The following is a 15650-nucleotide window of genomic DNA, read 5'->3' as shown; positions in this document are numbered from 1 at the left end:
TACTTGTTCGAATAAAATTATATATATATTTTATATATGTATAGTATTATTTGTTGTTTGTACATTGTTTTTCTAAAGTCTATAACATTGTTAATTTTTAAAGTACAGTCCTTATCTCTTAAATTTATCCATATGATTATTGAGTAAAATCTTTGACAAAGACGAATTATCAGATTCAACATAATTTTCATATTGCTATGAAAGCAAATTGGTAAGTTTTGTATGCTTGAAAGTTTCCTTTTATAAAGCTCATTATTACACCTTATCTTTTTTACAAAGGTAAGTAAAATTAGTTGTGTCATCTCATATAATATCGTTGCAAATTTATTAGAGCCAATATATTTAAAATTCAAATATTCTCTCACATAAAACATGCCATTATTTTGTACAGATGATCGGTTAAATTATCTTTTATTATGGCATCTTTTTTTACTCTTAATTAATTAAATGATCATAAGCGATTGTGTAAATACCAACCTTGAAACCTCGGTGGCGTTGTTGCATGTATTGTTGCAATTCCCGTTTTCTATTTCCAACCGAAGGTTTTTTTCCCTTCCGTTCAGTTTTCTGATCGTCTTTACTACTTTTAAATTTGTCATAATTCCTTGGCAAATTAAGGAAATCCATTTCTGTGCTTTGTACAATCGTAAAACACGCGACCATTTATGTGATTTATTTTGACTTGAAAAAAAAAATCTTCTTTAATAATCGGGCAAAGTGATATTAGTGGAAAAGGTGATTTCCAAATTGGTGACTTCAGTGAGTGTGATGAATTCATCGACAACGAAAGTGATGATTTGTTTGTTTTGGAAAAGTAAATGAAAAAAATTTAAAAATATACCTAAGAAAAAACACAGTTTTCGCGGATAGAAAAGAATTACAGATTAAATTCTATAACATCTCCTCAATAAATGTTTACATGTTGAAATCGTCCATACTTTCTTTTCCCTTTTCTATTTTATTCTTCTTCAAGTTTCACAATTTATAAGGGACTTTACCCTACATTCAACCGAAGACCCTATAAAATCGAGTCTTTATACTTTACATTCACCATAGGTACTACTTGAAAACTAAAAATTCGTTGGATCAAGCAGGTTTTTATTTATATAAATGTGGGAAGATATGACAGATCATATTATATGATATGATAATAGAATTACAAATATAAATGTAACTAGAGAAAATGTTGAAAACTCATTGGATCATAATATTTGAAGTTCGAAGTGGTTTCGCGTAGAAAGCGGCGGTGGCGGAAGAAGGGTGCCGGAGGGATGGGGAGGGTTGGGTCCTGGTCGAGAAGGGAAGTGAGTGATAAAGAGGGAGAGTGAGTGAGTGGAATTAGTTTTGGCGTGAGTCCCTTGGAGCGCTGACTGCCACTCACATAAATCAATATAGCCTTTGGACTATCTGCGTTCTCTTTGTGCCTACATTCAATAAACCGAAAGGGAAGATGGGGGCGGTCCGGGGTGGCGGGTGTGAGTGCGAGGGATGAACGCCGGGGGCTCGTCCGCGCCGCCCCACCTAACATCCATCTAATAACGATTTCGCCTTCTAACTCCTACTCAAACAAATCCTATGCTTACAAATCAAAATACATGTTTATATGATAAGTTATTATCGTTTTTGGACTTGGTCCCCCTGAAGCATGGTAAACAATATACATACTATTTGGCGCAATATAAAGTACAAAATATTCTATTTGGTTAACAGTTCGGAATGAAGGGTCAGTTAATATGTATAAGTTTGAATTAATGTGTTTAAAACATCATAAGCATATTGTTAGTTTGCGGGGAAGAAATAAGTGAACAAGTCAGATCAAGCTTGTTTTTTTTTCTTCTGTAAAGATCTGAACCAGAATGACTTTAATATTGGGTTGTCCGGAAAATAATGCAGGATTTTGGTATTAAACAAAAAAAAAGAAACTAGTTACTTTAAAGCAATGTTCTTTAATCAAAATNGAATATTTTATATAGATTTTTTTTAATGAAAACTTAAAATCCTGCATTATTTTCCGGACAACCCGATATGTTGAACCTAGCTAAGGATAGGACTAAAGGTTTGTCATTGGTCGTGTTAAGGTTGTTATTCAAAATCAGAGATCTGCTCTATCTCTTAGGTGCGCCTTTTCGAGTTAGAGAAAATGTAATTTGTTCATTATGCAATGACCATATAAAGAAGACATTAAGTATTTTATTTATTTGACAATTTTTAAGCATTTGCTGAACAAAATATTTTTATCTAGGAGAAAAAAATTGAAGTTTAACTCATATTGTTGAGTGAGTGGTTGATTGGTATTTGAAAGTCGTGAAGAAATGCATGCAGAATTCGAAAATTACAGCAAAATCGTTTGCACGTTGACATTTCTGTCCTTTTTAAATGCCTGCCAAACAAACTGTTTAGACAATTTTAAGATCAAAAATAGGAATGTGGCAAGTCCAAAACTTAGAAGAGCTTATTTCTTGATTTTATAAAGTTGTTTACTTGAAATAAAGTTACCTTGTAGCATGATCAAACTTCACCCTTTGGCACAATCCGCATTTGACATTGCAAGCCATCAAAATTGAAAAAAGTGATTCTTAAATAAAGTAACGACTTATTATGACGCAAATAAAAATAAAAATAAATAAATTGATTTTGAAAAATTGAAAACTTTTTTCATACATTTGTAGATATTCTATGATAATTTAAGCTTTTACGTTTGTGTTTATTTATGTATATTGGACCTATAAATGTGGTTTATAATACGATTGTAAATATATTTCCATGTGAATTAGGAAAATACGGTAGTCATGCTGAAACGGCATTGAACCTCTTATTGGGTCCGTCTTCACTCGCGGGTTTGTTGAACTACTCAGTAAAAGCGTTGACACGGCGCTCATCACTGTAAGGTAAAGGTCCCGGGTTCGAATCCAGCGGCCCTGCATTCGACATAAAAAACCCGACATAAAAAAAATTGTGCATTTTATTGCAAAATGCACTATCCTATCTGATATTCGGCCTCTGCATCTAATTTTGTTAAATTATGTAAGACACAGTTTATTGATTTGTTGCTTACTCCTTAATTTAACAATTTAATCAATGATGCTCGACACGCTTGGCACAATTGCCAACAGTTTATATAATAATTTAATTTTTAAATATTTTAAAGCTTTTTCATCCTAAACTGTTGGCACTGATAATTTATAATCTACATTTATTATAAATTAAACGAAGAAAAAAATGGCTTATAAGTTTGTTAGTAACTAATGTAATTATTAAAAATTAATCTATTAATTGTAATATGTAGTTAATGATTAATTATAGATATTTATTTTTTGAAATATTTTTCTCCTATGTGGACATAAAATTTAAGACAAATGTTAATCGATTTCCACCATTCGGATTCTCATGTTGCAAATTTACTTTAATTATATGTTATGTACGGTTTATATATTTTTGAAATAAAATATATATTATTGTTAATATTATAGAGTTAGCGAGGTGTAAACAGGTATGAAGTGTTTAAATTTTCTAACTAAAGTTCGTTTTACCATTTTAATCCATTACCGTTGTTTCCCATAGTTTTTAGTGTAGAGATTAGTGACCGTTAATCGATAGTTATTCAGATATCGTGAGATGCGGTCGACCGCATCTCACGATATCTGAATATCTATAGTTTTTTAGGTTTTCGGTTTGATATCCTTAAATGACGTTCAAGTAAAGTATTCGGTTAATATGCTTAAAATATACAGGTTCCAACCTAGCAAAACATTTCCTATATGACAGTACTGGGCAGCACTGCTCTAAGGGAAGTAATTATGGCAGATCGTACAAATAACACTCGTAACTGGTAAACTAGCCAGATTTGTCCCAGTGTCCAGTTGCGTAATTTCAGGTAAGGTGAAAAGGGTATTTAGAACAGAAAAAGTTTGACAGAAGATTATATCATATCACGCGAACGTCATTTGGTCCTGGGAATCAACTTCCTAATATCCACCCAATAATTAGCACTACCCCAGAAACGAGGTTTTAGAGAGGTAATCGAATAGATCGACAGAAAAAAGTTTTGTTTCAGTGTTACAAAGCCAGCCACCTCCTGACATACAAAAGCTTCAACCGCACCCACCCCTTATGTATGACCCAGCCATGCTCCTTCAAACTACTACCGCCTCTTAGTAGCAATAGCCCATTTCTTGATAACATGAAATTAGTAGTACATAGTTACTTTCCTCACTACTTCAACCTGTTATAAATCGAAATTTATTTATGATGATTGATTATTATGATTGATTTATTTTATGATTGGAAATAGTTTGTTGGTCTGTTAACTTTATACAGTTTTCCTTTTTTTTTCAGTTAACTATGCTAATATTTGGCTAACGTTTTTTGTACTCTATTTTTATGCAGAACTAAATTACGTAGCTAATTTTCACAACCTAAAATAAAAATATATTTAATTAAATTACAAGGAATATAAGCATTTTTTTCTGATACGATCAATCATACAAAAAAAACAACTAATAAAATCGGCTCATTTTATATATGAATTATAACATTAATCACATTATCCACAATTAATGTGAAAATTTCCAAATTTTGGAAATTCTGGGTTTTGTATACCGACATAGCCCTTACAATTTTATTTGATAGCAAGTGGAAAAAAAACCCGCGAAACCCTCGTTCTAGACTTCATTTTATTGTGCATAGCCAATTAGTTTCATATTAAAAAAATGAATAAACTTCTCATTAATGAAATAGCCTCTGAATTGAGACAGAATGGCGATCTTTGAAACACATAAGAATTAACGGAATAGATCGACGAGGGGGAGCCGAGAGAGACGGCGTCAAACAAGGTAATAACGACAGTGCAAACTCTTGTTTAAAAGGTCGTAAATATTTCAGTGCCTGGAAGGGAGATTTGCGGGAGGGTTGAGGGCGAGGGATGCCGTCGGGGTGGGAAAGGGCCAAAACGGATTGCACTTGCGGCAGTTTGCTTTTTGCGCCGACCTCGGCGATTGACCTTCGTAGATTACACGTCCTGCTCTTTCCCAAGGGGCAACGACACGGAATACCACTTTTTCGAGGAGTTCTTAGGGTGGCTAATGACTAAAAAACGCTTTAACTATAGTGATAAGGTCATAGGGGGAAATGGTATTACAAATAAGCCATATTTCAAGCAAATGAACAAGCAAGGGTTATTTTTATTAATTAGAATAAACATGTTTAATTAAATTGCCCAATCAATATATGTATCTGTATCTAAAAATAAATTATTTTATGTCGGTTTTGGACAAGTGTTGCCAAAAATCATCATGGAGTCTTCTAGTCCGTACTACCCGATAAAACGAGAGGTTTCAATGTGAGTCAATGTAATTTGTTATTAAAAACACATTCAATATTTGTTGGGGGTTTTCAGACTTTATTGGCACCGCTGTCAAATCCATGCCTGTATGTTGTGCTGAAGAGAAACATTCTTTTTTCTCAATTTTGATTAAAAAAGGATTTGTACGAATAGAAAAATAGTGGCATGTATTGGAACACGTAGTAAAATATAATTGGTATATATAAGGTGATATGTACATCTATGTATTATTTTGTAATGTGAATCTTGAAAAAATATGATATACAGACATGATATTCTTCCATAAACAATGCCTTTAGGTAACAAACAAGAAGAAGATTTTTTTTTTTGATACTTGGTCGAAAAATATTAGACGTGTTCAAGCGTTCGTGCCATTCGACGCTAGGAGCCACGAAAAAAATATGTTAACCAATTTAAGTAATTTTTAGTAGGGTATATAATAATTTTAGTAAGGGCGTATCGACAGTTTTCAGACGAACAACTGTTTGTTATCCTATTTTCCGTTTAAGCCCACTACTACTCGATGGATTTGACAATTTGTATGCGTTTCATTTCGGGAAGAGTCTTTGTTTTTTGTATGAGCATCAAACTTGAGAAGTTTACCATCTTTCAGCAATTTTCGCAGGGTCATTTAGTTGTTCTTCGAGATGCCAAAATGTTTCCATTTTTTTGGTGTTATTTTCTCCAAACTCGTTTGATCTATTACGGTTTTTGTGTTATTTTTATAACCATAATACGAATTCGTATCTAGATTTTTTTTAAACACATTTGTCTTAGTTATCGTAAATATTAAATATTACACGTAATTGGTTTACGAAAATTTACACTACACTGCTCTGTTATTTTCTTACAACAAAAAACCGACCCGAATATGAATGATGTAATAACTTTTCTCAATTAATTAATATTTATGAAAGGTATTGGTCGAGATAAAAAAGTCAGTGTCACGAGCGGGATTCGAACCCACGACCCTCGGCTAAAGACGCCGCTGCTCTACCACTTCAACTATCGTGACTTCGATCCGCTCGGACACTAACTTCCCATGTCAACTCACCCCTCGAATTTTCCCTCCTTTTTGCCATTTTTGATGTAATAACCTTGAAATATTTGCAAAACAAAGTTATAAAATCTTTTTTTTAATGTATTTAACTACTTTTTAAAGCGGTTTCACTGGCAAAAATTCCTTATAAGATCAGATAGCTATTATAGCATTACAATGGTAAAAAATCACATCAATATTAGTCAGTGAATGCCTCCAAAATCTCCAAAAACCTGGGAAAACAACTGATGATATCTTGCGTACCAGAACACAAAATAATTCTGGGTAACGAAAAGGCAAACATGCTGGCCAGATGAGAATCTGAAAGACCATATATACCCTGAATCCTTGGGATAACCAAAACAATTACATAATCTTCCATCACAGAATGCATCCACAAAGAGACCAAAGAGAAGAAGAAGTCTAGAGGTGATAGACACAGCAAGCGTATGGTAAAACAACCCTCTTCTAGACACCTAGGCATGGCAAACTCGCTGCTGCAATTAGAGCGGGCATAGCTCATGACTATTTACCGGTCACTGGCATCTGAGAAAACATCTACACAACGTGAGCATATTGAATGATGATCCCGTTTGGAGATTATCCAATTAGGAGGAAAAAACAGCCACCCATATCACCTTCGGATGTGAAGCAACCGCTCAATGGAGATATAACACGGGATACAAAGAGTGGAATTGAAGAACGACAGTCATTGACCTAGTACTCCATAAAAGAAAGGTCGAATCGATAAATTGAATAAGGAACTAGGAATGTACAATACGCCAGAAGTCTTCAGTGTTTGGAAACACTAACCCCCACTTCTTAGTCTCCTTTCACCATCCAATTTAAAACATTGTCTTGGCTTTTATGCTAAAAATGGGAAGAACGCTCGTACACCAGTAATATTTGTCGACCTAGCATCACCAAAAAGTTTCATTAAAATCGGTGTTAGTCCGTAACCTTCATACAGAACAGAAATCTGTTGAAAATTAGAAGCCTCGACATACTACAATACCAATCAATATGGGCTAAACGGATGCTTAGCTTATTGTGTGATTTGAGGTAAATTTGGGTAAGTAATAACAACTTTCGTACTGGCAATGAAATTGCTGAAAAGTCCTAAACAAAGTGGTCGTATGGAGATTTTTTAGGAAAGATCATATAGTTAGGCCTTTACAGACAAAGGACATGGGTCATGTAGTGAATGTGAGGTTTTTAAGTCTTAATTGTTTAAAAAAATGACATCACAGCCATTAAACATTAAAAAAATTACACTTTACTTTTCTGTTGAGCTTGAAAGTCGATTCATTTTTAAAAAATGGTCTCATTCTAACCACTGCGCTGGGAGAGGGAAGCATTGTATTTGGGAGTAATAAATCCAACCGTTGCCGAGTTCTGTCGACGGCGGTGTCGGTTTTAGGGTGCGACGGGGCGAAGGGGGTCGATATTCATTTTGCGATTATTCCCCTGGAGCTGGGGGTGGAAGGGGTGGTCGCAGGTTCGACGATGCAAACGGAAAACCCAAAAAGCGCCGGGCCCCTTTGGGGGCGGGGGTGAGGACGAGGACTGAAAATGGCGGAAAGGAAAATTTATGGGGGGACCTCTTTATCACTTCCACATCAAGTGAGCCCGTGAGGGGGCACCCGATCCCCGTTTTACACCACCTCCGACCCGTTTTGATGAACCCACACTTTCTGGGCTTCCGGGGAGGTCACCGATATGGAAAAGTCATTCTCCCTTAGTATACATAAATCAAACTTGGGTCCACTGTGTTATCACTTCCATTGATGTTATACCTTTCCCCCTGTCAGAAAGTCCTACATCACAATTAAACAGAGAAATAACTTTTTCTGTAGTACATAACATCTCTGTAATTCTAATCAAGTCACGATCTATAGCAATAAACTTTCCTTTATTTTTTAAATTGTACAATTTATGATGAAACATACATATTAAATTTTATGTTCCGAAGAGTAGTTCTAATTACGACAACAATCGTCTATGATCTCAGGAATAAAACGCGTCTGTAAACACCACAACAGCAAGAATAAAAGAACCTTTGAAGAAGATTGGCAATCTTATGTTTCACTCAATAAAAATGTCACCATTGTACGGGGCCCATCATCTAGTTTGTTTGCTTATTATCCTTTGCTAACATTATCAACTAATAGTAGAATTTAGCTACAACAGGTAAAGGTAAAAACAATACAAAAAAAAAATCGTAAAGAAAAAAATGTCTTTTCATTACTACTAGAAAGTAAGTTGATTAATAAATATGAAAATAGGTCACTCACCGAAGATTTAATCAAAATAGGCTGATGACCTAGGAGTATATCCATCATGACACAACACTTATAAATCACTCGCGACTCAATTCTTAACGAAAGATCACTATCACACGCGACTTAATCCAATCCAGGGTTGCTCGAAGCACCTGAAACGACAAATTTCAAATGATAATTAATTAGGATCATTTTTATGGAAATACGCTAAAATGGACGCTCACCTTTTGTGCCCGGGCAATCCGTTTTTCCATTTCTGGCAAGTCCACCTATCCTTGGCGTTTTGCATCTACAGCGACTCGTCTTGAGAATTAATTGGTATAAAATCCCTTCGCGCGTTTGTTACCGGTCCGCTAATTAAGGTGTGTCACGCCGTGAAACGGGCTGGGAGGAAAGAGAGTGAGAAAGAGTGATGGTGATGGGTTGGAAAGAGTGAAAGGGTTATAGGAAGAGACGGGCAATGGACTTGGCCGGCTGTTCGTAGGGACACACCCCACTTCCTGTGATGGATCCTGAGCTTTTAGATCCAAAATGTAGACACTTCTGAAAGTGATCAATCAAAAACCACCTGGGAGCGGGCTCGCGACGGAAATAAACCGAAGTGTTGCTTCATCTCATTTAAAAAAATGGTCATTGACAAATTACGTTTGGAAGTAAAGTTAAGACATTTTTGGCTGCTTTTCTTATATATGTATATGCTTTTCCTTTCTTTATTTTACTATTTATTTTATCTTATTTATTTATTTTATTTATTATTTTATTTATTTATCTTTATTTTGCTATATTAATGATTGATAAACGAGTAAGAGTTTATTATTCATTTAAATTAATTTATCTGCCTGTTGCTGCGTTTAAGAAAACTAAATATTACTTTTTTGTACATGTATATTTATAATAAACATACTAAAGAAAAATAAAATAAAAATATAAAACGACGAGGAACTACTTAATAATAGCCACTACGTGAATTGGCGTTAATCACCGTCAGTTCTAAGGTTAAGTAACTGTTTTTGACTACTTCAAGAACTTATTGGATATTATGGTCATTAGGAAGGGTAAGATAGGATAAATAGAAAGGAGCATTGACGAACATTCGGACTATTTTAGTAAGGACTGAATACTTCAAAGGTGGTTCCGTTTGTTTGAAACACCGCATGTCCAAATAATGGCACTTTTGATTTTTAGTCCAGCAGTATTTTAAAAAGCCTGAAGCGTCTGTTGAGTTTTGTCTTATGAGTCAAGTATTTCGGTCCAATTATGTCCAATTTTTCAATGCCCAAGGTATCAGAGTATATTAGATGGTGAAAGAAGGTGGAAGTTGGGTACTATTGTAGTAGATGGGGGGGTCAATGGTTAGTCATGTAAGGAGGCATTTTCATGAGAGCAAACTTTGGCAGATTTGCATAATTGGCAAGAATAGTTTCAGAATGAGTAGAAATGTCTGCGGTATATACTGTAAAGTGAATAGGACAGAAGATACTGCCTTGGAGTACCCTTCACCTGTGTGATGGCCAGGGATCAGTGTAAGAAGAGCCGTTGATGACTGGAAAGCATCTTTCGATTATGTTGGATTTTGGGAATAGGATGTACGTAAAAAGGGAGAAATTTCTTAAGATTCCAGAGAAATCAGTGTGTGCCTGATCAAAACGAAAAAATGAAAATTTGAAAAAATTGCGCTGTCAACCAAAATTATTTTTATAGTAGTTTAACAGCCAAATTTAATCTTACATGCATTAAATTATTCCTAAATTGAAAATATCTTGATATCGAACAAAACAAGCAACAAAAGTTAGCGGACCGGATTTTAATGTAATTATCTAAAAAAAATTGTTTTTTAAAGTTATTTTACCCCATTTACTTTTCTTATTTACTTTTTGGTTCAATCACAAAAGGAAGATACCATAAATAAAACAACAATATTCAACCACATATCGTTTATTATTTTTTTAAGAATTTTAATATTTCTTCAAACACAAAATTATATAGGACAAATTCCATTATTGGTTTTACATTTTTTTCTTTACTTACAAATATGACCACTTTATAATGACTATATCAATAAATATACAATGGGGTAAGAGGGCTAAATTGTGTAGGAAAATAGGGTGGATGAAAGTTGTAATTACGTTTTTTTTGGCCCTACAAGAAAACGCAAAAAAAAGGGAGGACCGAGGGAGTTTGTTTATAAACAAATAAAACTAAAAAATAAAAACAACAATGAGGTATGTCAAATGTACTATCTACAAATAATACGCTTCTGAACGTTGTACAAAACGCTTGCAAAAACGCCCGACGGACAGAATCCTCTGCACAGTTTCATATTGACAAAAAAATAAATCAATTTTGCTTGCTTTCTCACGCTGACTATAAAACACATAAATAATATATTATACAAAAATTTGTTTGTCTTTGTCGGTGTCTAGCGTCGTTTTGTACACTTTCGATTCCTCTGATAACGCTATTGGTAAATAATAGTTTCTTTCACTATAGTTAACTCTCTACATATACACAATTATATACTATATTTATATATAATATATAATTCAATACCGTATAAAATATTTCTAGATGAAGTATTGAATTACAAACATGAGTTGGTATAATTCCTTAATTCATTCAAATTCTATACATTGCGACAAAAAATGTTTTATACGTTTATTTTTTTTTGTATATTTTTTTAATAGATTTTATTTAGAAAATATACCACCGGCACACATCCACTCACTCAAGGACCGAGCTAAAGAAAACATAATCCATTAGCAATTTTATACAATATAATTTTATTTCCAGGAACTGTTTGGTTATTTTTTGCCGTTGCAATTGTTTTTATTGTTGTTTTTAAACATGTTTACTTGCACTCCACTCCATAAAATTTAACTTCTGATTCATTATATTTTGCTTCTGCTTCTTTGTGAGGGGGGAATCAATTATTTTGCCGCAAAACGGATATCAGACCAAACGGCAAATATCTTTCCAGAGGGGAGCGCCACAACGTCAAAATTAAACACAATTTTAAGTACTTCAGAAAAAAATTTCCCAATCGTGGCGGTCGCGTCTGGAAAGACAGCTTCAATAAAAATTAAATCACGCAACTGAAAACAAATTAATAAAACACCTCATTACTTTTTAAAATATTTCAAAAATATCTAATATACACTTTTTCATATAAATATTGACATTAAAGGTGCTTTTAACTGTGTGTGCTTGATTTTAAACAATTTAAATCTTTGGATAGAACATATTTATGTATTATTAATTGAACTTTTCGTATACAAGAGTTTCAAAGAAGGCCGTTATTTACGTATTTGAACTTCTGGCGTCCAAAAGTATTTTAAAAAAGAGGACACCTTATGCCAAGATTTATCATTTTTTCATATAATTTTATAAATACTATATATAATTTTATAATCTCTATATTGACACGAAACACGACTTTTTTAAATGTCTGTTGGTTTATTTATTTTTTTCTTTAAATACAAATACGAACATCTAAATAGGTACATGCTATAATTACTTTCGTGCCTAAAAACATTATTGGTTCATTCATTCGCACATTCATTCGTTTTTAAAGAGATCTATGATAGCGTTCTAAAATAATATCTTGTTTACAATTAGAATACATGAGACGGCACTCTTACGTATCTCCGTTTCACAATTTTTGTATTTTGCTCCATTTATTTTTTTTAAATATTTTATACAGAGGCGTAAAGAAAAGCTAAGAAAAAAGAAGAAAATTGAAAACTATACAATATTCTATCCATGTATATTGTCTTTTGAGCCATTATTTTGTTATATATTTTATTGGCCAAGACCCCAGTGATGTTGGTAACTATAAGGATGAATGAGTGGTCTGAGTCAAGGGAGTAGATTTTCGTTCTTATCCTTACCTGACCTTCACTGATAATCTGTTTAATTATTAAATCATTTTTTGTAAAATAATATTTCCTGATTTGTTGTTTAAAACAAAAAATTGGGTGAAATACTATGCAATTCCTTTATGCGCAATGCAACGCCACGAAAACCCGAACAACACTCAAAGAGTCACTCGTGTCTCTTAACTAAATTTAACACTCAGAGTCCAAAATCTCCTTTTAAAAGTAACCTTTGGTTGCGCTTTTATGACGAAATAAATATAAATTAAAAAATTGGCACCGGAGTATTTAACAGGTCCTCGACGCGTCTAACTAATTGAATGGGTTAGGCGTCGACATTTCGTTTCATTGCGGCGACGTCTGCGGCGACAGGTCACTGCCTTCGTTCGTGACGAGATCGCCTTTCGTCTTGTTCTCCTTCTTCCACTTCATCCTCCTGTTCTGGAACCAGATTTTTATTTGCCTTTCTGTCAGGCAAAGGGCGTGGGCGATTTCTATCCTCCGCCGCCTCGTTAGGTACCTGTTAAAGTGGAATTCTTTCTCCAGCTCCAGCGTCTGGTAGCGGGTGTACGTCTGTCGCCCTCGTTTCCTCTCTGTAACAAATACGGAGTTTCGGGTCACAAAATTGCAAGAATAATGATCAAAAATCGTAACGTGAAATTTCTTCCTGAGATCTGCGGGATGATGAACCTTTAGTTTGGTATTTTTAGTTCGTTTTGTCTGCCTATCCTCAGACGTAAACTTTTCTTGATCTTATCTCCTTATTGACTAGATTCATCAACCCACTAGATTCTACAAAAATCACAGATAGCAATGATGCTTGAAAGGTACCGGAAATTAGTCTATTATAGGTCAGAAAAAAAACTATAATCGTTACGAATCTTATTTACCACGCCACCGTTTGTGGGTTCAATTGGAACCTTTGGAATTTTATTTAAGGATTTTATTTGGAAAAATTATTGTAACGTGGTTCTGCCCCCTCATCCGAGGTGAAGGGCGTGTTGGACGTTTAATGCTTCTGTATGAGAGGTATGATTTTAATTTTAGTCTACTATAGTTCAAAAAATAAAACACCAAGCAATAATAAAATAATCAGTTCTGGATTCGAATACTGGCATAGAAATTAGAATTTTATTTGATATTAATTTCGAAAAATTACTTTAAAAAGGTTCTACCTTCAAAGGAATTATTTTACTTTTAGTCTATTGCTGTTCAGAAAGTAAAATTAAATCCGTTCCGAATCGTATTTAACCGCTAGTGGTCCTGGCTTCGGATCCCGGCTTAATCATTGAAATTTTATTAAAGTAATTTTATTTTATTTAATTATTCAGAAAGCGTGAGATGCGGTCTGGTGTGATGTAGGTATCAGAAAAACATTTTCTTTATCGTGCCAACGTTTCGATCTTTATTGAGATCATCTTCAGGGCTCAAAGTGTTTGTCTTCTGAGTAATTGTGCCATTCTTGCGTGTCGTGTTGAGAGTTCTGAAACCTACATCACACCAGACCGCATCTCACGATTTCTGAATAATTATCGATTAACGGTCACTAGTCACCACACATTTATTTTATTTGGAAAAATCTATTATAAAGTAGTTCTGACCTCCGTCTGAGACAGCCAACGGAAAATTGAACGATTAAGTCTTCGTTCTGAAGGGAATTACTTCACTTTTAGTCGATAATAATTTAGAACATAAACCTGTGCCCGACTCATATTTGCAACACTAGCATTTTTAAGTTCGAATCCCAGTATAGCACTTCAAATTTTCTACCTACATGTCGAAATAAGAAAACTTTTTTTCTTATTGGACGTCTAAATGGCATTATTTAGTAGAAAATGTGAAGACGAACTACTGCCCAATATTCATAACCTCACAGATCAATTAAATCAATAATAAATTAGCAAAATATTCAATTACAATCACAAAGACACAATGTTATGCAATTATGTTAATGATTTTAATAATTTAACTCTTATATTTATTATATTGATTGATAAATCGGTAAAACGTAATGTGGAATAATCGTATTTCTGCTTGTAATTTAACATTTAAAATTTTGAATGGTTGAGTCTGTTGTCATTATTTTCCTTTATTGATTTTGCAAATAGTCTCTTGATGAAAGACAATATTTATAAAATGATTGTTTATTTATTTTTTCTAGGAACAACCTGTCATTGAAGTGAAGAAACGGGTCAAACTGGATTTTCTATCCAATGCAAAACATTAAAATGTTACAGAACACATCATCAATTAACAAATTAAAGCGTGGCAGTAAATGATAAATTGTGAGTTACGCCTGTAGGCAAAATGGGATTTTAATCTGGCAAAATGTTAAATCGATGATATATTTACTTTATGTAATTAACTGTCACTTTCCGTATCGGTTATTGAATTATATTTATCTCTCGACCCCCGCCGGGCGCACGTTCATCCCCTCGACCGAGTTATTTCGGGATATATTTTTTTAAACTACTTTTAATTGAAGTATTGAGAAATGTAAATACCGCCCGGTCAGGAAGTCTTCAGGAAGGCTGGTTTAAAAAAGATTATAAAAAAAAAGAATATCGGTTCAAAAAATCATTTATATTCATAAGGTGAATTGGATCTGGTTCCTCCTGGGTACAGTCGGCCTGCAAACTTCCGAACTCTATGAACTACGTCTCGACTGTACATTTTTGAATAGAACGTGGGCCATATAAGAAGACGTTACGTCATTTGTGAAGAAGATAAATGTGCTGAGGGGGATAGCTGGCAGAAAAGAAGAAGAGTTGCTCAGCTGACACTAGTTCCCAGGAGATTCCCCTCTCATCCGCAATGCCCTTCCCAAACCATCCTTGATCTCACTCCGACTCCCTCTTCCTCCCAGTTATCCCTTTATACTGATTCTTCACGCTATTTGCTATTTCTTTTTTATTTTATATACTTTTTTTACAGGAAGAATTTACATAAATCTAATAAAACTATAAAGCTTAAGATTGTTTGTTTTTCATGAAACAACGAATTCTAAATAAAATGAATAAATAAAATTTAAAAAATTCATCCCATCCATAGTACTATTGTATAAGTTTATATATATATATNTATATATATATACATATTATTGTTTTTTTAATGAT

The 15650-nt window shown here is 33.8% G+C and overlaps 1 protein-coding gene and 1 long non-coding RNA gene across 9 annotated transcripts in view; both read right to left on the bottom strand.

The window, feature by feature from the left end:
• Positions 1–9275, bottom strand: part of LOC106661346 — a 52813-nt gene extending 43538 nt beyond the window's left edge. Inside the window, exons 1-2 of the long non-coding RNA XR_001339698.2 lie at positions 8887–9275; positions 8675–8814 (exon numbers count right to left, since the gene is read on the bottom strand). This is a non-coding gene — a long non-coding RNA (uncharacterized LOC106661346). The remainder of the gene's footprint in view (positions 1–8674; positions 8815–8886) is intronic.
• Positions 9276–10632: 1357 nt separating this feature from the next.
• Positions 10633–15650, bottom strand: part of LOC106661387 (homeotic protein antennapedia-like) — a 294613-nt gene continuing 289595 nt past the window's right edge. For all 8 annotated transcript variants that reach the window (XM_014384728.2, XM_014384731.2, XM_014384726.2 and 5 more), the window contains one exon: positions 10633–13127. In XM_014384728.2, the coding sequence (XP_014240214.1) occupies positions 12880–13127 (248 nt within the window). In that variant the 3' untranslated portion in view covers positions 10633–12879. The remainder of the gene's footprint in view (positions 13128–15650) is intronic.

The sequence above is a fragment of the Cimex lectularius genome, unplaced genomic scaffold, assembly GCF_000648675.2.
Source record: "Cimex lectularius strain Harlan isolate CLEC.00 unplaced genomic scaffold, Clec_2.1 scaffold18, whole genome shotgun sequence".
Classification (NCBI taxonomy): Eukaryota; Metazoa; Arthropoda; class Insecta; order Hemiptera; family Cimicidae; genus Cimex; species Cimex lectularius.
This window is presented reverse-complemented; position numbering and strand designations above follow the sequence as displayed.